Source organism: Fulmarus glacialis, unplaced genomic scaffold (genome assembly GCF_000690835.1).
Source record: "Fulmarus glacialis isolate BGI_N327 unplaced genomic scaffold, ASM69083v1 scaffold1333, whole genome shotgun sequence".
NCBI lineage: Eukaryota > Metazoa > Chordata > Aves > Procellariiformes > Procellariidae > Fulmarus > Fulmarus glacialis.
Window position 1 is genome coordinate 1 of NW_009203369.1, and position 25,955 is coordinate 25,955.

At 35.8% G+C, this 25,955-nt stretch overlaps 1 protein-coding gene across 1 annotated transcript; it reads left to right on the forward strand.

Annotated features, from left to right (window-relative positions):
- Positions 1-1,027: 1,027 nt before the first annotated feature.
- HLTF (helicase-like transcription factor) lies at positions 1,028-25,310 on the forward strand (the record flags this gene model as incomplete). The annotated part of the gene is made up of 22 exons (XM_009574596.1): positions 1,028-1,238; positions 1,855-2,021; positions 2,497-2,630; positions 3,610-3,707; positions 4,440-4,514; positions 4,725-4,916; positions 5,038-5,133; positions 6,167-6,209; positions 8,004-8,091; positions 8,783-8,862; positions 10,040-10,137; positions 11,478-11,621; positions 12,442-12,580; positions 13,323-13,458; positions 13,889-14,068; positions 14,529-14,650; positions 15,864-16,042; positions 19,288-19,416; positions 20,820-20,932; positions 21,218-21,398; positions 24,381-24,461; positions 25,158-25,310. Coding segments are annotated over 22 exons (2,839 nt in total), but the record flags the coding sequence as incomplete, so codon positions are not given.
- Positions 25,311-25,955: the final 645 nt, after the last annotated feature.

Here is a 25,955-nt window from a genome sequence, read left to right on the forward strand (position 1 = left end):
GGCTTCCGGTTAACCCCTCGCTGGCTCATCTGCAGTTAGCTCCGAGCAAAGCGTCTTAAACTGTTTCTTTTTTCTGTCAGAGAAAGTGGAATACCGATTGTACAGTAACTTTAGATATCATTTGCAAAAGAAACCAAAGTTTACTACGCCAAGCTCTAAATAACTAGTATATGGAAAGTAATTATTTTAATTGGCAGTACTCAAATTAATCCAGCAGCACAGTAGGGTGGTTTTGGGATATACCAAAGGTCGTGATTATTATATATTAGTTGAAACCTGCATTATTTGATTAAAACAATTGTTGGTAACATGCATTAAATGCATGGCCAGAGGTGTTTCTATCTCTTCGTGAGCAATAACGAGAGTTACTAGGTGTATCTTCACCAAAAGGGGAACCTGGCTGACGGAAGTTTGTATTGGAGATACGTACTGTAATTACCCGGGTTAGGTTGGAGTAGCGATTATCTCTAAAGTTTATTACAAAGTATTAATAATAGATGTCAAGATGTGAAGGTAAGGTAAGCTTAATAAATATGTAGGGAACAGTTGGTTTAGCATTCAACTTTTGTGGGTGTAGGCATGAAGTTATACAGAGTTAATCAGTTACAAATGGGGGTTTTTTTTAACCTTTTTCTTACATGAGAAAAATCGGTGTTAGGAAAATGCATGGAAATTTTGCTGTGCCAGGTATAATTAGAGATGCAACTAAATCTGGAGAATTCTTAATATTGTTGACAAAGATAATCCATGAGGGAAGGTAGGGCGGAATGCACAAATACCGTAGTTTAGCTCTTTATTGTAACTGGCTTAAACTAATTTATTGGCGATTAAAAAATGGCAGACAAAGTTTTCTCCTTATATAAAACTTTTTTGAATGTTTTCAGGTAAATATTTTTGGAATAAAATTGTAAAACTGGGGTTTATAGGTAGCCTTATATAAAGGGGTAAAATAGATTACAAGGAAATAATAATTCTATTATTATTATTAAAGCCATTGTCAAATATTTCACACTTTGTCTTTCTGCAGAGATTCTGCAAGAGGATGCTTTCAATATAATATCTGTAGAGGAGAGAGAAACTATTCCCGTTTTTCCTCTTCTGACTTTTACTCTAGTCTTGGGTTGGAAGACTTCCTCCCTGTGGGTGACACTTCTGGAACAGAGGAGGATACAGACTCAGCTATCTTATATGGAACTTTGCGAGGAAGTGTTGTTGGATTACGATACTACACGGGGATTGTAAGTGCATGATAAATTATAAAGCAGAAGAAAAAGTTGTCATCTTCAGAAAAAATAACGTTTAATTAAATTTCAAAAATTCCTAGAACTTTTGACTAAGTATAATTTTAATACTTTTTTTTTTTTCCTAACGCTGTATTCAACAGTCTTGATGGTAAGAATTCTTAAGTAGAGAATTCTTTACTTAATCTAAAACTTTAATTCAAAATTTAATTAAGGTAGCAAGCTTTCAAATCTGGTTTAGTTATTTGGTAGCTCTGCTCACCTACATAAGGCAAATGAAAGTGACTGAAAACAAGAAATTAGATAGGCCTTTGAACTGTTTACATGGACAAAAAGGGATGTTTATTTCCTTACAAAATGTGTTAGCAGCTGAAGGTAGTTCTTGCTCTCAGGAATACTTTTGAAATTGCTGACATCTATCAGGTAGCTCTTCTGTAATGCTTTTGGTATTTTGAATAAGTAGTAGATTATTACACTGACTGAACAGAATGCTATACCAAATTAATCTTTAAGCTTCACGATACTTAAGTACATGGATATTACATATTTCTGCAAATAATTTGCAACTAAATGAATGTGTTCTGGCATGCGTTTGTTTGTTTTGCTTTGGTAGGTTAATAACAATGAAATGGTTGCACTTCAGAGGGAGCCCAATAATCCATATGATAAAAATGCGGTGAAAGTAAATAATGTGAATGGAGACCAGGTAGGCCATATAAAAAAAGAACTAGCGGCAGCATTGGCAGGCATTATGGACAACAAACTAGCATTAGTTGAAGGGTAAGTGTGAAGATTATGTTTTTGGTTCCATGAACATAAATAATGGAAAAGTTTTCTGTTGCTACACTAGCAAATTCTGTAAACTATTTATAAGTATTCTCTTTTGACAGAAATTGCAGCTCTTGGTAATACGTTTAAAGCTTCATGTTTTCAGACTCCCTATTCTTCTGTTGAACTACTTGCATACAGTTCATTCTTTCCCATATATGATAAAATGTAGAGACACTACTCAGAGCAAATTCCTTAAAGACTGTTGTGGAACTCTTAAATTAACTGCACGTGGTGGTTTGTATAAAAGGTTTACACAGTATGAGTACTAACATCTGGAACATCCAGTGTTTTGATGAAAATAAGCACTTTGGAGTACCTCTTGCTGAAGAAATATCAAGGTTTATTATTATTAAAAAAAAAAAAAAAAACACAAAACAACAAGTAAAAGATTACAGCTGTGGGTTTTTTTCCTCCTTTTTGTCAGGGTTGTCCCTTATGGAGCAAAAAATGCCTTTACCATGCCTGTACAAATGAGCTTTTGGGGAAGAGAAGAAAACAAGGAAGCAGTGCTAGATCAGCTAAAAAGGCACGGATTTAAATTGGCCCCTCCTCTGAAAGGTAAGTCTTGAAGTTTTGGGGTTTTGTCCTTTTTAAAATACTGAGGTTGAACTTGCCACTGGTTGGAAGAAATGTTTAAGGGCTTAATCCTCGTCATAGTCTTGTCATTCACAAAATGATTTTTTTTAACTTAGTTGAGGAATAACGCAGAGCCCTATTAATTTTAAACTTCATATGATGTATACTTTTGTGTCCTATCTTTTATGTTACCTGCCCGCAATTGGAGAGGCATTCGAGCAGAAATATACTCGATTCCATAAGTTCCTTAAAAATTTATAATGATTCACTCATTTCTCCAGACTTGAAAAAAAATTTTTTTAAGAAAGGTTAGACCCTTTCATAAGGTAAGGATTTTGGGGACAGTGCTGCTTTTTAGCAGAGTGCTAGGACGTGTGTCCTACTAGTGAGGTGTGAGCAAATAGAGATGTGATGTCTCTGAACAAATGAGCTTAGCAGACCTGATGCTTTGCAGAGCCAGCCTCGCACAAAAAGCACCTGTGCTCCTGGAACAAGGCTTTGTGGAAGCAGTGGTAGTCAGGAGTAAGGATGCATGCAGAAATAAACACTTGGTGAGGGATAGATCTGTTTTACGTATAGCAAGATTTCAGTTTTTATCTTAAAGATTCTATTGCACATAGTTAACAGAAAAAGAGTTTGGAGTAAAAAAGCATTTTGTGTTATCAGTTATCATACTGTTACCAAGTGAAATTTCATGTAACACAACAATTTTTAAGAAACATGGTCGCCATCTCGAAGGATCCCAACCCATAGCTTGTTGCCTGTGATGAGTCTTACGAAGCTTTGTGGAAAGTCTTTGTGACCCATTGAAAGTAAATGAGGCTAAAAGACAAATGCTGAAAGATGCTGTCTTATAGCCCACAATCTGATCAGCTTTGTTACTCATGAGCCAGTGAAGGTTGAGATTGGGAAGTCATCATACCGCTGTGTTTCAAAATACTATCTTTTTAATGGCAAGTAGGTTCAGAATGTGGTTTTGGATCAAAGTGGATTTCTGGGAGAGCTGGTCCAAGTTACAGCGCTCCGGTTCATGCTGCTGTGCAGTTGACAACTGAACAGGTTTGCATTTCATACTTAAACACCTGGAAGTTGGAATTTTAACAGTGGGGGCCTTTAACTTTTTCATTAATAAAACAGTGCTTGTGAAGTGGAAGTCTGTCGCTTTTTTTTTCTTTTCTGAACCAAGATTTGCGCTGAAGTCATCTTGAACTTTTGAGCTTTTTCATTTTTATACTGTAAGCAGGCGTTTTAGCTGTGACAGCCTTGAGTCCCATGTAGTTCTGGGACGTTTTGGTTTTTCAAGAATTTTTTTACATTGTTGTGGTGGTGTGTTTTGGTTTTCTCTGTCCTAATGCTTTACCAGGTAACAGCTATGTTAAGTTCTCAAAAGAAAATAAAAACAGACTTCCAGACTTCTTGTCTTCAGATTTGGCCCACGGTGATAAGTGAAGGGTTGGATGGTTTGGTTTTGGTTTTGCTTTTTGTTTGCTCTTTCAAATAAGAGTGAAGTAGTTGCTTTAGTGAGTGTTGTGCAAGGATGTGAATATATTTAGCCATTGCTTCTCAAGCTCTCTTGTATTGGCATGTGTTTGTCTTGGAAAAACTGAACTTAATTTTTATATAGCAGTAGCTAACAAACATATTCCAGTAAATCAGATCTAAAGTGGTAGACTTATCTATACTGATTACCATATGACAGGTAATTGTAATTTAATAGAGTCATTGATTATTTAGTGAGGTTATTTTTAATTGCAATAATTTTAATTGCAATTTTTGTGTTCATTTATGCAGCTTAAAAGTGAATTTGACAAATTGTTTGAGGATCTGAAAGAAGATGATAAAACTTGTGAAATGGAAGGAGCAGAGGTATTTCTTAAGCTAGAAACCATTTTCTGTAAAAGTATAAATACTCAAACATCTAGATGCATATTTAGCTTTGTTGTCTGGACAGGAGATGCTTGAATCAGAAAAAAAAATAGTAGATACAAAGGACTTTATAAAAAAAATTTTTCTTCCAAAAACGGAATGTCATATTTAATATGTGAATAGTGTATAATGTATCTCTTTAATTTGCAGGCTGTTGGCACACTCTTGCTTCCCCATCAGAAGCAGGCATTAGCCTGGATGGTTTCACGTGAGAACAGTAATGATTTGCCACCATTTTGGGAAGAGAGAAGTAACTTCTATTACAATATACTTACAAATTTTGCAGAAAAGCAGCAACCTAAAAATGTTCTTGGAGGAATACTGGCTGATGATATGGGACTGGTAATAATACTTACCAAGCTTGAATTTTCTTTGTACAGAACATCTGTGCGTGTTTCTTGATTGTTGGTCATGTGGTTCTTCTTAATCTGTGGAAAATATGACGTTCTTTTCTGTTATGCAGGGTAAAACACTTACTACTATTGCATTGATTCTCACAAATTTTCAAGATGGCAAGCCTCTTCCTGTTGAAAAGATCACAAGTGATAAGTTTTATGAGGTGAGATGAAAGAAGAAGATTGTTTTAACAGAGTTAGTGTAGCAGTTAATAAAAAAAACCTGTGCCTAGTAACTTTCTATGTGATGAAGTTTGTATACATTTTGTAGAAAAAGTTATTCAAGTAGGTCGAATAAGAGGAAGAATAGGGTAGATTAGTTGAAGGTAGGTGGACTATATTACTTCAGAGTTTATAATTGAGCTGTAGACTGTGTTATCTTAGGAGTGTATGCTTAAGTATACTCCAGGGAAGAATTTATAAAGGCATAAACATTTTCAATGTTAAGTTTTATAAATTCTTAAGTTTCTTATAAGTTTCTCCTATAGGCAAGTTGTGACTGCACAAAGAGAAGTGGTGTTTTTTTCTGGCGCTGTGCATGCATAGTCCCTTTGTATTTGGAGGAAGTGCCTGAAACAACCACAATAGCAAGCAGAGGGTCTTGATATAAAGTACATAAATAAATAAATAAGTCTCGGTTTATATTTTTGCCAAATACTTGAAGTGAAGAGAGGAGGGGAAACTACAGTTAGTGAACTAACACCAATGTGCAAACTCTTAGGTAGTGTAGTTCAGGTACATTTCGCTTTCGTTATGATATGATTTTCAAGATAATGAAATAAACTAAATGCTAGGATTAGGTGATTTATTATGCAATATTCCCTGACAGTATTAAGGCTGGGGGTTTTGTTTCATTTTACCATACTTGTCTAAATTTAACAAAATAATGCTTTGTGTTTGACCTCAGAATGTTAACTGGGAAATGCTATTAGTGTGTTTTCTTTCTAGGGCAGCTGTGTAGACTGAGTTTCTCTCCTCTGCCTCTCTACAGTTTCATTTGAACTCTGTATGTGGCTAATGGAAAAAAAAAAAAAGTATAGCTTTTTCAGCACCTTTAAGTGACTGTCTGGCTTGCCACTAAGCAAATCTTTCATGTTTCAGAGCAGTAATTAATCACTGGTCAGATTAGTGTCATAATGTTATTGGCATCTTTTCCAGTAGCTACGTTACAGAATAAAAGTTTCCATTCCTCAATAGGAATCTGGTACTAACGGCATGAACAACGTTGGACGCAGACTATGTAAAGGTGACAGCAAACTATGAAAAGTCCAGTAACGTTTGCATGATAATTAATGTTGTTAGCTGGGGTACTCTTAGTCTGTGGTCAGTGCTAGTCTTCACAAACTCTTGAGAAGCTAAGTATCTCAGAAGTATTTAAAACATACCTTTAAAGATGTTTCAGTTGACATGTGAAAAGGTTAAGTGCCTTGTGAGAAAGTTGCACCCTGCCTGGGAAGTTACCACATCCAGGAAATGGATTCTGGGTTCCTTTTGCTTTCCTTTTTCCTTCCTTGTAGATAAAACAGGAGCACTTATGCATCTGTTAGAATCTTGTTTATTTAAACAGTAAACATTAGTACTTAAACTGTAATTAGGTTCTGTATTAAGTCACTTTTTTTTTTATATATTTTTAAGTAGTGAGCAAATGACAAGTATTTAGAAGGATTTTATCACACCTGCAGTTTTCAGGTTGTATCGGGAGTATTTATAGATGTGTATGAAAAATTATACTTGCTGTTAGTATGTTTTGTAATTCATCATGCTCTTGAAAATGACCGAAGAAATGTATGGGTCTTGAAGTTTCTTGCAGTAACTTTCCCTCGCTGTCGTCCCATGCAAGGAATTTTAATACGGATGGCCTAACTGATAGTACAAGAGAAATGAAAGGAACTGATAAGGAGAGAACACATTAGTATGATCTGCCTCTGGTGAAAGTTATTTTTATCAGTACTCTGGAAGGGAGAAAATGCAGACTTTCATGGTGGTCAATATGAGTGTCACCAGAAAATCAGAACCTTTACCAAAGTTGAAATGCCTAGCAGCATCCAAGATATATATTTATTTTTTGACAGAGCATCAAGCATTTTAACAAGATACTATTTACAGCAGTGAGAGAAGAGCCTGTTTCTACTATTATTTGATCTGAAAAAGTGATGATAATGTCTTTCAAACCCTTACACCCCCCGCCCCTATTTCTCTTTCTACTGTACATTAAATTGGTACCTATTTCTTGAGTCTTTGCAAGCTTTGGCATCTTCAGGATTGTATTAAGACTTTTTTAATATATTTAAAAAAAAAAAATCTTTGCTAAAGTTTAAATCTGGAATTCAAACATGAATTTACTTACCTGAGTTACAGCGAGACTCTTTCTGCAAGTGCTGTTGCTTTCAGTTTTGAAATCAACTCTGTCCCAATGCGTTTTCTTTTTTGCATTTGCTTCTGATACGCTATTATTGGCAGAGCGCAGAGTGGTGTTTTGTTCACTACCTGATAGAAGACCTTAAAAAAAAAACCAAAACCAAAAACCAAACAAACCAAAAAAACCACACAAAAAAACCCCAACCTCCCCGGCAGCCCCCTCAAATGCCCCACATGATGTGCATCTGTGATGTTACGACATCTTTTCTGTTAATGTTGCTGTTACTCATTTAGTTTTAGGCAATGTAGAAATCATTAATTAGTAAGGTTTGACCCGTAAAAAACCTTTACCATTATTTAAAATTTCTTCATAGAACTTTACCCTTACTGTTAACAGTACGATGCTTACATTTGGTTTTTCCTCTTTTCTTGACAATTTGGTTTTGACCACCTGGAAACTCAGTACACATTTTATGACTTTGTAAATATTTAAGATTGTTTTAAGTTTATTTATGTTTTTCATTTGTGATCGCGGTGTCAGTTGTACTTGTCCCATGCAGAACTAAGGTTGTTTTAAAGGATGTTTGTACTTGTTCAAGTTACGCTAATGTTGGTTTGATAACCAAGCTGAAGACTGTGTATATTTTTCATAAATACCAATTTCTTCTTTATGAAGACTCTAGCAATGTGATGGAGCCTGGTGTTTCTAAAGTAAAAAAGTTTGAAGCTACGCCGTTGAAGTACTCAAGTTGTCTTCCAAAAAGGTAGATAGCTGGAATAATCTTTTTGTTGGTTTGCTACATAGATTTTGAGTAAGAATAAAGTGGTACTTGGTTATGATTAACCTTAGCCTAAAATGTGTTCCTGCTCTATCCTTACCTTTCAGTATGCTATACTTCTGCTTACATTTGTCATAAGTGTTCTGTATCTGTGTTGCACTTTGGAATATATTAAAGAAGCATTAACTGATTCTACGTGGCTTGCATGACTGCATGCTTGGATGTCTCCTTCAGTAGTAAAGTTGTTTAGTAACATCTGTGTGTTTCATCTAAAAAACTGGCTGTGGAGTAATCTTTCTTCTAGTATCAATTGGGTTTTTAAGTGGTTAAGAAATGCTTTGCAGGCATGCTTCTGACAGAGAGACAGCTTTGAGCTGATGAAGTTGTGAAGCTTTCTAATGTGTTTGAACCTTCCCACCACACTAGCCTCTTATAATTGGTGTGAACTTCAGTGATAATCTATAGCAAGTTTTACAAGCATCATCACCCTTGCAGCTCTATGTTCTGTGCTTTCCCTTTTTCTAACCCTTTTAAAGAGAAAATTTTCAAATCACAGTGGTATCTTATTTGCAATATCAAGTTCATTTGCTTTATGTTCTTGAGATTTAATATGTAAATTCAAGCAGAGTAGAGTTGTAGGGTTTGTTTTTTTTCTCTCTTAATCATGATATCTTAGAGATAAAGCCAAGAAACCCAGATATTCAGGAAGCAGTGACTTGGGAGAGTCTGAAGAATGGCTACTGCAACAAACGGAAAGTAAGTTGCAAAGAATTTTGTTTTAATTGGTTACTGTAACACCTGGTGTCTTCCTTTTTGAAGCCAAACTGAATAGGATTTCTGATTAACTGGAAAAGGAATTAACTAAACTACTTGGGTGTTTTTTGTTTGTTTCTTTGTTTTTTATGCAACCAAAACTTGTAAGCAGAAAATTTTAGAAATTGCTGAACGGGAAAGCAGTGTTTTAGTCCTAAGTGTTGTAATTTGTTTCCTTAGCTGAACCAGTGGTGGTGTAACAAGCTATGAGCAGGGTCAAACGGGTGGTGACAAACAGAATTGCTAAGATTTTTAGAATTTGACGTAGACTTGTTGTCAGGGCACTAGGGTTGGAGAAACAAATTCAGAAAATTAAGTGCATCTTTTGTGGTAAATACCTGAAATGTGATCATGAAGAGGCAAGAACATGTGTCATTTGTTGAACTATCTTGCATGGAAAAAAAATAAAGGGCTACAGGTACTCTGGAGTAAGCAGTTAAGTTTAGGTTTAAAGTACTTGGAGTGAAACCTGTGCTATACTTTTTTTTTTTTTTTTTTTAAATGACTGGTAAACTGCATTCCTCTGAAGATTCATAACCTGAAATGGATGTATAAGATACTATATTTCTGCACACATGCCTGTCAGAGTTCAAGGAGCGTCTGGATGATGCTCTTAGCCACATGGCTTAGTTTTATGTAGGACTTGATGGTCCTTATAGGTCCCTTCCAACTCGAGATATTCTACATTATTGTATTGGAGAGGAGAAGTAATTTGGTTAACAGGTTTGACTTTTATGAAGCATGTCATAAAAATAAATGCACATACACGCTCTGCATGGTGTGAAAAATCTATGTCTGGCTTTTTGCAGCAACTTCCTGTGTTATCCAAGAAGATACAGGTTTTGCATCTGTTCTTCTACCTTCATCTACTTGTTTAAAAAGACAAACAAAGAGAAAAGGTAATGAAGGGATAAACAGATAATATTAATTTCTGAGTTTTTTTAAGCTGAAGTATTATACATATTTGACTTAATAAATGAAGCTTATGTCTTTGTAAATTGCTTTGATGCTGTTCAGGTGAAGAAATTTAGAAAGGACTTCAGGGAACCATAAGTTTCTTGAACTTCTGCTTTGCTTTAAAGTGAACTGCTCTGCCACTAAATATGACCTGTTTTCTCAGGTACCACTAACATTCAGTCAGTTGAGAAGAAATATTGTGATGATGGCCCCAGAGCAACACTGATTGTATGTCCACTGTCTGTCCTAAGCAACTGGATTGTAAGTGCTAAGCTGTTTTAATGTGTAAATGTGATATATGTTGATTATGATGCTGTAGAAATAGTACTCCCTGTAGTCGCTCATGCTAGTAAAAGGTCATGGTTTTCCTTTTTTATGAAACAGAGCTGCTTTCACAAGGGAGGTTTATTTGATAGAAATTTAAAAACTGGAGTAGTATTGTAATGAGAGTGCAGTTCCATGAGTAGCGAGCTCATCGCTATCAGAAAGAACGAGCTCACTTCCATTCCCTGCTTTTGACTAAGCAGATTCACTTTGGCACTTCTGGAACTCATGTGATTTAATTTCTTAAACCAGACGAGGAGGGTGGAGACTGGTCCTTCTTCTTGCATGCTCAGAATAAAATGTTACTGTGCTTTATTGATAATGCATGTGACATTTCATTTGCTAGAGGTGTTCGGTAATTTGGCGGTCTTGTTGGTGATTTATGGGAGTAGTTCTGCTGGAGTGAACAGGCTGAAGGGCCCTTCTAGCTCTGTCTCTGCATGAGTTAAATTTTTTTGTTTTCATGACATCTTGAATACAAGTATTAAGGGGATATCTTTTAACTTTCAAGTTACGTTTTATTTGGAAGTTTTTGCTGTCTGTGGTTAGAACATTAATAAGAAAAGGAAACAGTGTTAAACTGTAGGTAAAACATTGAAATCATATAATTGGGAAACATCAAATAGTGTTAAAAAAAAAAAGTACTCCCTTCGTCAATTGAAAACCAAATTAACTATTTAAAAAGAAAACTTGCAAGTCTGGTGCTTCAGAAATCAAATTGTTGATTTTTATTGGCTGTCGAGATTACTGTATGCTGAGTGCTTCACAGAACAAATGTAGGGAATATAACCACTGGTTTTAAAATGAATACTTTGACAGTTGTGCTGTCATTTATGTTAAAACTTACGCGGTTAACCCAGTAAGGGGAAGAAGCTGTAAATGAACAACGAAAGAATAAACAAAGACAAGATGATGGTAGAAAGTGAAAAGGAACATAAAAGCTCTTCTGTTACAGTTTGGGAGGACCAGGAGATTTTGAAGTGCATATATCATCGGGATGTGAATTAATACTCTGCAAGAAGTAGAGGTAGAGTTATCAGAATGTGATACTGTGTCTGTTATTAATAACTGAGGTGACTATTTCTGGTCCCTCATCTCACTTGAGTGGAGAGGTAAAAATTCAAAATTCAAATTGCTTTTGTGATATAAGTGAATGTAGAATGTCACAGAACTGGAGGAAGTGGTTTTTAGTTAAGGCAACTTACAAAAATTTTATTCTAACAATTATGTAGTAACACAGTATTTTTTTGGATGACTTCTGACAACTTTTCTTTCAGGACCAGTTTGAACAACATATCCACCGAGATTTTCATGTAAATATTTATGTTTATTATGGTTCTGACCGTAGCAAAGACCCATCATTTCTTTCAGAACAAGACATTGTACTGACAACATACAACATCTTAGCTACTGATTATGGAGTAAGTAAATGAGAGAAAGTGTTCTTTGAAGATTCCTTACTGTTCAAGACTCCTGGTATTTGGGCTAATGATGGCAGTATATTCAAGTGCTATTCTGGTAGACAATCAAAAGGTTATAGGTGTAGTTTTGAGTTTGCTTTACATACTTTCTTATGGGTTTGCTGTGGTAACGAAGGAAGTTTTTTATTGATTGCTCCTCTAGAGAAAATTATTTGGCTGCAATTATGGCAGCCTAAGGAAGAGACTTTTTAAGGATAGAAAAGGATGGCAAGTATGTAAATCTCCCCACGTCTCAGTGGCATGAGGCTCCCATTTCTGCCTTCCCCTATCAAATTCAAAGAACACGGAGCATATAAAAACGTAATTCCATAGTTCTTATTGCACGTGGACTGCAACCAAGTAGCTCATTGCATGAGATGTATTTGTAAAGCAATGTTTGCATAGAAATTCCAGCCATTTTAAAAGCCTGAAGATTACGTCTTTAAATATAATAGAAACTTTTAAATTTTTCTCTGATCCATTTTCCGTATCTATGTGTCTTTGAAGCCTTTCTTCTTTTCAGGCTTAGCTTATTTTTGCTGTAGCTCATTCCTCATATTCAAGTATCAGAAGACTGGTAACATTTTCCAGGAATCATTAAATCTAAAAGAAGGAATGCCTCATTCTTAGTTTTGCTCTTCTGTGCTGATAAAGAAACGAAATGCGGACAAATACTATCCATTATTAATTGTAGAATTGTTATATTAATAGCTTGCTTAATCCAAATTGCAAAAAAAGGATTTTAATTTGAGTCAAAGATTTAAAAAATACTGTGTTTCAGATCAGAGGTGACAGCCCTTTACACAAAGTCAAGTGGCTGAGAATTGTGTTGGATGAGGGGCACACTATACGAAATCCAAATGCTCAGCAAACTAAAGCTGCCTTAAATCTGGAGGGACACAGAAGATGGGTACTTACAGGTAAAATATTTGATACCAGAGGAAATGCAGTGCAAATCATCTTAGTGTAACGCCATCTTGTGTTTCCCACTTGGTGTTTCCGCTTTGGCTTTTTCTGGGAGATGGTTATTGTCTGTCTCTGTCAGATTCATTTGGAATGTTTTTTTAACTTGTCTTTTGAGCAGTGATGTCTTCTTTTAGTTGTTTTTTATTTTGTTTGCTTGGTTGTGGTTTTGTTGTTTGGTTTTTTGATTTTTTTAGTTTCTGTTTTTATTCAGTTCATAGACACGCATTTTAAAATAACTTTTGATACACAGGTTTGGTGGAAGTGCAAGTAAAACCAGACCTGTTTATGAACTGGCATGTTAAGTCTGGTTAGAAGCTCACACTCTTATGTACCTACTCGAACCTCGGTAGCTTTTTGAAATGTAATAGTCATCCTAGAAACTGCCAGGGACCGTGCAAGCATATGATCCTTAAGTGTAATTTAAAGATGATCATGATGTAACCACTGCTGCTGAAGCTGAAATGGAAGGATTAACATCCAAGTCTTCCTAGCACTGACAGCTGCAGTTTTCTCACTTTCATATATTTTTAAGAAAATAATATTTATTATACTTAATGACATGTCAGCCTAGTTATGAGAGACCTTGTCCATGGTGTATGGTTTGGAGAAAGCACAGAACTTTCACTTTGACTAAAAATTTGTGGGTTTTAGTTTCTTTGAGGTTTTACAAATTTTGTTTGTTTGTTTTCTGTTTAGGCACTCCTATTCAGAATTCTGTAAAAGATTTGTGGTCTCTTATTTCCTTCTTAAAACTGAAACCGTTTACTGATCGAGAGTGGTGGCACAGAACAATTCAACGTCCAGTCACAATGGGAGCTCCAGGAGGACTTGGGTATGAAGTGTTCCCAAAGTGTTTGTGGACGAGTATGACTGGCAGTGCTTGGGCAATGTGACAAATTAGTGTTTCACGTTTAAAATTGAAATGCATGTGTCATCAGTTCTTATTTCAATTTTTTTAGTTCAAATTAATATTGAATAATTCTAATTATTTAATATTTTAGATTAATTAATTATATAGTAATATAGTGCTGGGTAATGTATTGTCTATATATGTATTTTTAGGCGTTTACAGTCTCTGATTAGGAGTATTACCCTAATTAGTGTTTCACGTTTAAAATTGAAATGCATGTGTCATCAGTTCTTATTTCAATTTTTTTAGTTCAAATTAATATTGAATAATTCTAATTATTTAATATTTTAGATTAATTAATTATATAGTAATATAGTGCTGGGTAATGTATTGTCTATATATGTATTTTTAGGCGTTTACAGTCTCTGATTAGGAGTATTACCCTTAGAAGAACTAAAACAAGTAAAGTTAAAGGAAAACCCATTTTGGAGTTACCAGAACGTAAAGTACTTATTCAGCATGTTACGCTTACAGAGGAAGAGAGACAAATCTATCAGTCTGTGAAGAAGGAGGGCAAAGCTGCTATTAGCAGGTAAGTAGAAGGCTTTCTTAATCCTGAAGGTTGAAGTTTGGTATCACAAACTTGTGTTTTGGAAGTTTTGATTACGTTAGCTCTAGAAGCCAAGTGTGTCAGTTTGTATGCCGTAAGCCAATAACTGCAGATTAGCATAGCATCAGTTCAGTTCTGAAGAGCGTAGTAGAGACTGTTGCAGAACTATATATTAGAAGTCTGTCTTGTGAGAAACAGAAAGGGATACCAGATACATAAAGAATGGCCTTACAATTTTTGTCACCATGTGTTAGAATTTCTTCTAGTAGATCATGCTACTGGTAGCATTTTGTACCTTGTTTCAGAAGAGGATTTGAGAAAATATATTCAAACAGGAAAGTGAAAAATCAGAACATCATTCTAACAGCTAAACTTGATCACTTGATGTCATCTGTTACTTCAGGCTGTAGCATTTCACACTAACGATAAAACTCTTGTTCAGATTTTTCAGTGAAGGGACTGTACTAGCTCACTATGCTGACATCCTTGGTGTCCTGCTCAGATTGAGGCAGCTTTGTTGTCATCCTCATCTTTGTATAAATACATCTTCTAGTTTTTCAGCTGGTGAGTGAATGCTTTTGGTTCCTGTGTTTCTAAAAACAGGACTTAACACTTCGTATTCAAGAACAGAAACACGTTTGTGTGCTTTCCAAGCTTTCTAGCTTCAGCCTTCCTCTTTTCAGCTTGGATTATTGAACTTTTAGCTTTGTTTGAATATATTTGAGAAGTGGGTACTCGAGCATATACTCAAATATGAACGAAAGCAATGAGGTATGAGTAGTTACAAAGGCTAAAAGCAGGAGTTAATAAGCTTTGACAGCCCATACAGAAATGACCAAAGAGGACCTCTGCAGAGCCAAATGCAGAAGGCTTGTTAAAAAGCAGTGTATCTGTTGTAATAATTTACAGAAGTGCTTTTACAGCAAATTTTTTTTCTTTGCCTCGTGAGAGAAGATGTAGAGGAGCTTTGGGAAATGGCTTGTAGATTGCTAGCCATGTCAGCAAAACCATTGTCTCTTCAGCAGAATAGGAAACTGTTGACTCTGTTACAGCTGTAAGGAAGGGTGAACACAGATGACTGAAGGGAGAGTGAAATTTTGTTTTTGACAAGCCAGAACTGTGCAGCTGCATAGTGTTAAAAATTATATGCATTTCTTTCAGAAGAAAGTATAGTCTGTTTGAAATACTCTGTTTGAAGAATCCTATTTTGAGATACCATTGGTATAGGTGTGATTTTTCAGGAAACGGAAAGACCAATGAGATATGGTCAGAGCCTTTTTTAGAAGGTTTTCATTTATCTTCCTGAAAAATACAGGATGGAGAAATGATTGGATAATTATTCAATAATTATTTAGAAATTAATTAGTAACTAGTAAGTATGATTTGAATTTCTTTACTTAAAAAATAAAGCAATCTTAACTATAAGTAGGGTCATCTCCATAGCGTTGTTACTACTTGAACAGTTGTCATATGAAAAGTGCTTGTTCCCATTAGGCATTGTGTTGCACATGTACTTATCACTGAGCATGCAGTTGAAGTTCTTTGAATTCTAATTACCATTTTTCCGAGTAAGATTACTTTTAATGTGTTTCAGAATACTAGGTCGGAATTTTCTGTAGTATTTGGCAGCTTGTGGTTTTATACATTGTAGACTATATCCTCATTGTGTATAAACTGTCCCAGTTGCATTTTGATCAATAGAACTGTGTTGATGTGTGCCAGCTCAGAGTGTTTCCTGTATGGAAATCTGTTTTTAAGTATCTTTCTATATTTGCAGATAATAAAACTCCTGAAGAACTGCATGAGACATTAGTGAGCAAAATGAAGTTGGTTCTGAGCTCTGGTTCAGATGAAGAATGTGCAGTTTGCTTGGAATCACTGTCTCTTCCTGTGATCACACGCTGTGCGCATGTGTTTTGTAAGCCATGTATTTTTGAAGTCATCAGAAGTGAACAGGTTGGTTGTTCTATGGTTACAGTTAATTGTAATAGCTATTCAAAAGCAATGAACTGGTATCACCAGAAGGCCATTTAGCTATTGTTCTTTTAAATCATAAATGGTGAACAGTTTTATAACCTAGCTGATAACTAGGTTTACAAACTATTGGCCTGAAGTCAAACTAAGGAGAGAGTAGCTGTCAAACTGAACAGTGTTAAGATCCATCAGTATTTTCAAAGACCTTTTCCCTAGTTCTCACCTTACTTTGTCCCTACGGTAAATGTGATGGCATCCAGTGCAGCATTGTATACCTCCGTATGGCTGGATGCCTCTTCGCTGCTTGGATGTTGATGTGCTGCGATGCATGTATATATTGTTGTGCTTAAAAGAGACCAAAGCTGTGTATTGGAAGTTGACTGTTGAACTAAAATCATGTCTACTCTCCTCATTCCAAGCTGATAACCTTCTACGGTGAAATAGCTGCCTTGCTAGAGGGCCATCTTCATGGCCCTTCTCTGGACTCTCTCCAGAATAAGCTTGTGGATGAGCATCTTTTGATTGTTTTTTTTGAAAAACATAGTATTTATTTTTCTCGTGCGCTTCTAAGCTATACTTTTCCTTCTTGTTTGTCCTTTCCTTTCTAGGGCAATCTGATAGTGTGGTAGTCTCACCATCTGTATCCAGTGCTGCTGCACTTCCTCTCTGGAATTGTTCTGCCTCCTACTCGGCCACAGTAGGGCTGCAAGTGCCAGGCTAAACCTAGGTGGTGTTCTTTATAGGAGGCAGCAGGGGACAAATGAGTCCCTGCTTGTGCCCAGTCAGTCAATCTAACAAGACAAAGGTAGGAAGTGTTGTCTGTCTGGCATGTAGATTGACTTTGTTTCATTGCCAGACATGCAGGGTTCTGATGCAGATATCCCAGTCAAGAGTCTCTGAGAATTTTGAGGGAAACTAGTGATGTGAAATTACTCTCTCAGGAAAGAGCACTTGCAGAGGCCTTTTTCCCGTGCAGAGGTTCTTGATGTGTCTGTAGCAGATTCGGTGCTGCTACTCAACCTTCAGATGTATTTAGGCACGCAGAGAAATAAATCGGGTTATGGTGTGATGGAACCTCTATTACTTGACTGTACAGTCAAGTTATTTACTGTGCTTTGCCTAGAAAGGACCTCGGAATCTGTAGAACTAGGGCCTTTGTCCAATCCCACATTGTTCCATAGATTGCTTTCATAGTAGTGAACTCTGAACAGAGCTGGCTGTAGATTCTGCCCTTTTGAAGTTGAACTATCGTGAGTTTATAAAGCAGTGAGTGAGTAAGCCTTTCTTATGTTCAAAAATAAATTTCCAAGGAATTTTTTGCAGCTTCCAGCCAAAACACTGACAGACATTTAAATTCCAGAGTTGGGGAATTCGCTGTTTCCACAGGGTAGGTATTTGTCCTAGTGCTGCATCTCAGTCGGGTAGTTCCTGTGCCTGAATGGTTACAGTGCAACTCTCTCCTAGTAAATAGCTTGGGAAAGTACTTTACTTACCACCTTAAAAACAAAGCAAACCAACAAACACATATACCCCCTCCCCCAAAACAGCTTGGGTTCCAACAGGATTCTTCCAGGCAAGATGCCTGTGGTTTCCATTAGTAATACAAATGAGAGCATTAAGCCATCAGTGAGGAATGGAATGTGAAGCTGCCAACACAAAACTGCTTAGTGAAAAGTTGGGCCTTTCATTGTATTACAAACTTCGAGACCATTTTATCTTTCTAATGTTAACCTAAAAGTATTTGCTGAAATTGGAAAAACTTTTTAGTAGTTAACAGCTTGAGAGTTAACACCTTCTTTATTTCAATCTTTCAATGAGGCTAGCTTCAGAGTTGTGCAAGTAAGTAAGGATCCTATGCAGAAGTCCCAATAAAGCTATAAAATCTCTACAGTAATCTAAACTCTTTGTGTATTAACTGCATTCTTGTAGAAGCTTGCCAGATATGCATTAAAACATGCTTTTTTTCCTTCTAGTTGTTGATTGCGAGACACTTTTTGTCACTTTTATATGCTTTCACTGCAAGTCTTCCATACCTGTGTTGGCATTGTTCAGCTGTGTTTTGGGTTTTCTGTTGTTTTTAATTACGGTACTAAATTGGAGAAGGGATGCAGAAAGATGTGAGCCTTTTTTTTTTTTTAAAAAAAAAAAAAAAGTCTTTATGAGCACTGTTAGGAATTTTTTTCCAGAAAACTTTTTCAGATTTATTAGAATTAATTTAATTTGACTCGTCATTGGAGGATTTTTGGATTGCTGCCAAATCAGGAACGGTTCATTTGTAACTATGTTTTGAGACTGTTATTTCAGATTCCTTTGTGTTAAGATTCTGTCTCTTGAAAGGATATCTTTATTGCTGCAATTAATTCATGTATGCAGACTATGACTGCCAGCCTCTTTAATTGGCTAGAGGTTCATTCCAGATTAGCAGCGCCCAGTATTCATCTGCTTTGTGAGGTCTGCTTGGCCAGATTGCTATATAAACTGAGTTAGCTAATTCTAAAGGGTTGCTCTGTTACGCAAAAGTTTTTCGTGTCTGCCACTCTGTCACTTTTGCTTCGCAAAGTTGTGTATTTGTATAGTGCACACAGTGTTTTGTTAAATTTTGTGAGTAGTCCTATGGAAGTGCTATTGTATAAAGTCTAAATTTTGCCTTATCTAGAGTATGCTTCAGAGAAAAAAGCTTTTGGTGTTAAATTATGTCTCATTTCCTCATGTCTGTTGGGGGAAAAAGAGAAGATACCCTGTGTCTGGCCCTGACAAAGCATATTTCATCAGACTGCTATTATTTCTGTGCAGGCTTTGAAGAAAAAGGGTAAAAGGTCATTCTTTGTCTGTAACTAAGAAGGATCTTGTCTTTGAAAGATGGTTTATTTTTCTGATATTTTAAATAGTCTTCTCCTCATAGCCCAAGTCTTTGCTTGCTTTTAAATCTTGAGCTGCTTATTTCAAGTATAAATATAATCAGAAAGACCACTTTTAAGAAAGGCTGAGTCTTTTTAAAACATGTAGCATTTATGTCACCTTAATGTTCTCACAAATAAAATATTTTGATTGTTATGTCAGAAATGACAAAGCAGTGTGCTACAAGAATGAATGTACTCCTTGAGGATTTTTTGTATGAACAGCAATATAATTTCATAAAAGGTGCTTTGTAAAGGTGATCTTTAGTACTCACTATAAATAATTTGATTTAATATGTTTCTTCTAACGTTATTTGGGCTTTTTCGTAGCCAAATGCCAAATGCCCTCTATGTAGGAGTGAGCTTCGAGTAGAGCACTTGGTGGAATGTCCCCTAGAAGAGGAAATAGACTGCAGTAATGGAAAGAAGTCTGATCAGGAGTGGATATCCAGTTCAAAGGTACATTCCATTGTGTTTTACTTGGCTTTCATGATGGTTTTGTAGAGCAGTCTCTAGAATTTTTATGTAAATATGCTGAATACATATGCATAACATACTTTAAATTATTATTTAAAAGTCTGCACAGCGTGTCTAGCTAGCACAGGAGAAAATACATAGTAAAATCTCATCACAAACAAATTTTGCAGCAGGGAAACAAAAAAGGAGTGCCAGTTGTTTGATGCTGGTCATTGTACAGTACATAGATTTGTATTAATTAAACAAAACTTTAGGTAAAAGAGTTCTTGTTTTGCGTTTTGTTTCTGTTTCTGAAGATAGAGTAGTTCTATAACCACTGAAACTATTCAGCTCTTAATTTACTTTTGGAAACTAAAAATCTAAATAAATCCTTTCTTAAAACTTGTCTAAAGAATATGTATTCTGCTCTAGAGGGGAAAACTAAATGGGCATCATATGTTCAGTATAACACTTGTCAGATAAACTAGTGAGATATTTTTATTTTACTTTGCAGACCTGTTTCTCAAGGTCTGCCACATAATTTTTTGCCTCACCTTCATTGTGCATTCGCTGCCAAAAATTAAATCTTCTTGCTTGTACTTTGACCTTTTTGTTTTGAGATTGCTTTTCTGAAACATTAAATTTTTAATTTTAATTTGTAATGAAGTTATTGTTCTTTCAAAAGTTGGTTATAAATTTATTCCCTAAAAATCTTTCTGTGGAGGCCTAAGAACTAATTTAGAATATTGTGCTCTAGAATAAATTAAGATTTTTAAATTTTTTTTTTTTTTCTTTTTTACCTGGTGCAGTTACTTGCATTCTCTAGTTAGTGGTTCTGTACCTCATCATAGCTAAACTTTATATGAGAAAACTGGGAAGGTTCTTCTGCCTCAGATCCAATTCCTTGCTCCTTCTGTTCTCATGTTGGTCCCAAGAGTGCTTCTGGTGCCTCCTTATCCTCTGTCATACCTAGCCAAGGGTCTTGCATAGCTTGCCTGAATATTTCTGGGGGAAGCCTTTCTCGCTTCTTGAGTATTGCTACAGTAGAGCACTCGCCTTGTGGCTGTCCCTTGCTTAAGTCTTGCTTTTCAGAGTTCCAGTACTCTACTCCTTTTTTCCATATGCTGTGGAAGGTAGGGGTCTTGTTGACTCCTGACAGTGGGAGGTATGTCTGGGTTTGTGAATCCTCTTCCCCAAAGCACCACCACCCTGTAGTTTGTGACCGTTCAACCCTTAGTTTCCTTTCGAAACTAAAAGAAACCCTACCCACAGAATTTAAGATTAGTTTGTTTAAAAGGTATTATTGAACAATGGTTTCTCAATTGACGTGAACTTTATCAAAGCACTTGTAGGAGTGGAATCTAACCAAGTCAGAATAAGCTGCATAAGTCTTCATTTGATTTCAGATAAATGCTCTCATGCATGCTTTGGTAGAACTACGGAGGGATAATCCAACTGCTAAATGTCTGATTGTTTCCCAGTTCACAACTTTCCTGTCACTGATAGAAAATCCCTTGAAGTAAGTAGAACTACTGTCATTTTTAATAAACACGTACTCTTACGGTGTTGTAGAAAGATCTCTCAAAGAATACAGTATTCTTTTGATTTTTAGAACTTCAGAAGAGGAACAAACTACTTAAATACTTTGTTTAGTGGAATAAAGCCATGAATCTCATTCTTGTTATTTTTAATGTATCGCCTGTTAAATGCAGAATTTTAAATACGCATTTCAAAGGAGAGGTCAGGATTTTCTGCTGTCACAGAAAATGGATTGTTAAATTGAACATTTTTACTTTCTCTTTAGAGAATCAGGGTTTGCCTTTACTCGTTTGGATGGGTCAATGGCACAGAAGAAAAGAGCAGAAGCAATTCAGTGTTTCCAAAGCAGCCAAGCAGGATCCCCAACTGTAATGCTTTTGTCTCTGAAAGCAGGTGGAGTTGGATTAAATCTGACAGCAGCTTCCCGAGTGTTTTTAATGGATCCTGTGAGTAATGAGTTGTTCATAATGATCTGGCTTAGTCTAGGTGAAGCTCCTTTGGTGTTTTCCTAAGAGGTAGAAGGAGAGCCCCTCTGAGAATGAACGACACTGATGAGTAGCTGTTAAAGGCAAATAGGGCTTTTCTTCATTTGCTTCCCTGGCATGTTTTTTTTTAACACAGTATTTTTGTGCTGTCCATTTATTTCCTGTGAATGGAAAGAATGCTAGTAGTACTATTAACAAAGTGGTGTGACACCTTACAGTGTAGCATTTGATATCGATTCCTTCTTTATTTCTTTCTCTTTCTCTTTGATACTTTTGAATGTGGGTTTGTGTTTGTTCCATTTAATAACTTCAAAAGCCGTAAGTGGAATTTCAGGAACAGCATGGTTTTTTCTGTGTTATAATGCAGTGCTTCTCTGCTCTGGTCTCTTCTGTTATTTTTGCAAATTTATTTATAAATAAGGACATTAGTCTGAGGTTACTTTTTGTGGTTGTAGGAGGCTGAGAAAGATGGTGATACCTAAATTTAGGCAGTTTTTTCCTTTCCTTAAAGCACTCAGGAATGCAAAATTATTTGTAAGGAATAAAAATGTAAATTACATTAATTGATAGCAAAATGGTATTCTTAGCAGAATTGGTTCATGTCTTCTTGTGTCATTGTACAAAATTGATTTTTTTTCTGTTCGCTTCCTTCCTTCCTTCCCCACTATTTATTCCTCTGCTCTGATGTCCTAGTTTTTTGGCAGTTGGAAACTGAGACAAACTCTGCAGTTTGTGCACTTGAAAACAAAACCAAAGTAAATAAAAATAATAGTGTCGCTTTGGACTTGGGCATCTGGTAACACCAGTGGTAAAGAAAAAGTACTAGCTTGGACATCAGATTAGTGATAACAACAGCATGAAGACGAAAGCTATTTACTTGATAAAGTAAAGGAATTAAATACGAGTGAGTATGGAGAAGTTGCCTTGGGAAAAGGTTTTTCATGAATTGCAATACATCTTCACAAGTATTGTTTCTGTATGTGTTGCATTGAATAGTTCAGTTGGAAGGGACCTACAACACCATCTAGTCCAACTGCTGCTTTTTTTTTTAAATTTATTTTTTAAAACAATTCTCTGAATAAGAGAACTTGTGGCAGGTCCAAGAGAATTTTCATTTTCTGTGGAGATAATTAATGAGGTATAATGCATACACTGTCCTGCGGCAAGCAGTTTTAAGAAAATAAGCTAAGCATTAACACTGAGTCATCTACAGTATATAGTTATACCTCACAAACCAGAGCCAAATATAATTGCAGCCTTTATACACCACTGAACAACTTCTCCTCGTTCTGCTGGTAACCATTCCAAGTGGCAGTGGTTGACTACTTATATTTGATGAAGGGGCAGTGGGACTACATGATCCTTTATGATCTCACTTTTGAATGTTCAGTGCCAAATGAGATTCGGTCATGCATTAGCATTCCTTGAAGTTTATTAGCAGCAATAATAGCATTTAAGAAGCAGAAATACCTCTGGAGCCAGTGGAGTAACCAGTTTTTCTGCTCGAATTCTGTGGATTTGTTGTAGAACTGTAGCTTAGAGGTCTGCATTCTTTCTCTGAGAGGTGTTATACCACAGGGCAAGGGAGGAACATAAATCCAACCATAGACTACTTTCTCCTCCCCCCGCCCTTTTTTTTTAATTGTTTGTTTGTTTGTTTAAATACAATCATATCTGCTGAATTCCCACCTTTAGGAGGAAATACAAACCTTTAATGTGAGAGTATTACAAGTATACAGATGTTTCTCTGAGGCTCAAGTTTCTTCATATTTTCCCTTGTAAAATATAGTATCCTTTGTATGAGGTCCTGCAGAAAGGGATAGAGGTATTGCAATTCAGTTTTCCTTTGCTGGACTGATGATAGAAGAAGAGTGAGAGTAGTACACTTTAGTCCTCCTCAACTACAGCAAAGCTAGAATGGAGCATGATTGTGCATGTTTGGGCTAGGTCTTTCCTCAAGACATCATCTTATTTGTACAGTCAGATTAGTATTAGAATGGTTTGTCGTACATAGCTTGCCAGGAATGTTCATCTTTCAGTGACAGATATATCATTTGTTGCACTTCTGCTCACTACCTTAGATTGGAGAAACAAGACTTGTTTGGCTTTTATCTTGCAGTTTGATGTCTTAAGTGTGTTTAGGCATCAGAGGTTCTTAGAATCTAAAATGAATTTTTTTTGTGCTAGCCTAGTGCTGTTTTTTCCCCCCTTCTATAGAAAGGAGTCATTAAGAAGAGTTCCTAGATAACTTTCAGTATGTGGGTGACATGGCAAGGTGAGCCCATTGCACGAGACTTGTTATCACAGACAGAACATTTTAGGTAGATTTAAATATCCATTCTGTGAGAACTAGTAGTATTATACCTTTAGATAGGAAAAAACATCCTGGAAAAATGCAGAGCACAGACTTAGCATTTCACAAATCCTTATATTTAGTGTTACATCCTAAGCACAAGTAGGAACACCTACACTACCATTTTGTGTTCAGCAAGTTTCTTGTTTACCTAACTGGTGGTTAATGCATATACTAATGGAAGTACACATGGGCTTTCTTAACAGTCAGGGGACTTAGTCTACTGCCTGTGTTCAGCTGGTTTAGATTTTGCTATCAGAAAAAGGGTACTGAGGCAGTTAGTATATGCAGTGTTTATTTCAGAATTAAAATGATAACAAGATTGTTTTGATGTCTTTTAGACTCCTAACAAGCTTAGTTTTTAATGCATTTACCTGAAGTTCCTGCTTATTATGAATACATAAGCAGAAGTTCTTAAACCTTTCTTTATAGCAGGATACTTAAGCAGTGAGACATTAGGTTGGGAGTAATTAATCTGCAAGCAATATTTGTTCAAGAGCTGATGGTACAATAACTTCTTTGTGATTCCATGTGCATCTTACTGTGTATTTTGAAGGGAGGTCATTTAACTTGTTCATTGCTGCTGATAGGCTTGGAATCCCGCTGCAGAAGACCAGTGTTTTGACAGGTGTCACAGGCTGGGTCAGAAGCATGATGTTGTTATTACTAAGGTGAGTTGAGAGATGATCTGTTTGAATAGTTCTCTGAATAAATAAATTTATTTTCCAAAAAGCTTTACTGTTTTTTAGAAGAATTGTGACATCATATGTCTTACCAGTAAACTTAAATTGTGGTGTGACTTTTGAAATGTGGGCTTTGGATTGTAAGATTTTATTAAATGTAATCTATTTCCTGTGAAGTAGTAATTTTAGAAATTAGATGTTCCTGTTGAGCTATTTGGAGTGACTAAGATGTGGTAGTATTGCTGTTGCCTATTACTGTTTATTGTCTTGAAGGTATGTAGAATGCTTTTGCTTTTGTCATAGCAGCTTGTTTAGCTGTGCAAGAGCAGCTGGTCTGTCCCATTAATACCCAGTCACAAAAATATTACCTGGGGAATTGAAGACAGGTTCTCTTCTAATATAAGTAGCAAAGAAGAGAGAGATATTCTTCCAATAAGTGTTCAAAAAAAAGGGGGGGGGGGCAAAAAAATTAGAATCCCAAACCTTTTCCTCCAACTGCTTTATAACCTTTCCCTCTTGTGTTTTCTTTACAAAGTAATAATGAAATAATGTAACTGTGCTTTAGGGTACTCAGCTTTTTAACTTTTTTCCCCAAAGTACCTAAATTTCTCATCCTAAACTTTTAATTTAAAAAAAAAAAAAAAAGAACCCCTTCATTTCAGTGGGGCTTTTTTTGTATTTCAGTTCATTGTGAAGGATTCAGTGGAAGAAAATATGCTGAAAATTCAGAATAAGAAGAGGGAACTTGCAGCAGGAGCCTTTGCTACCAAAAAGCCTTCAGCAAGTGAAGTAAAACAAACAAAAATTAATGAAATTAAGGCTTTAATTGATTTATAGCTTGAAACTGTGGTATTTTGAGTAAATAATATATTTAATAGTTAATATTGCTCTTCAAGTTACATGTCTCATGCTAACTTTTAGTTTTGCTGTCTTTGTGGTCAAAGCATAAATGCTTCAAATAAATTAAAAAACTAATTTGCTCCTAAATGTTAATTTAGAAACTCACAAACTTGTTTTGCACTCCTGAAATCTTCCCAGTGTTCATTTTTTCGAAATGTTGCTTAAGAATACATAAAAATCCCTCAAAACAGAAATGCATATTCATGCATTCTAACTTGCAAGAATTTAATCTCTTTTTAGAGGTGAAAAGGTAAGAAAAGGTAAATTAAGAAATGGATTAGCTTCATGTTTCGATCTCAATGTTTTCCTGATAACCAAACAGATCATCTGGATTGTTTGTTTCAGAATAGGTGGTCAGTGATCACTTCATAAGGAATTCTTTCTTTTGCAGACTATGTTCAAAAATGGTATGTAATTTAGAATTTGAACACATTTTTTTGTTATTTCTGAATAATACACAGGTGCAGCAGGGAGTTCCTCTGTCAATTACTTTCCAGAAGCTACTAAAAATGAAGTACTTAAATTTGTACAACACTTTCTTTTAATACTTTACTTCCCTTAAACAGAATTCCACTGATTTTT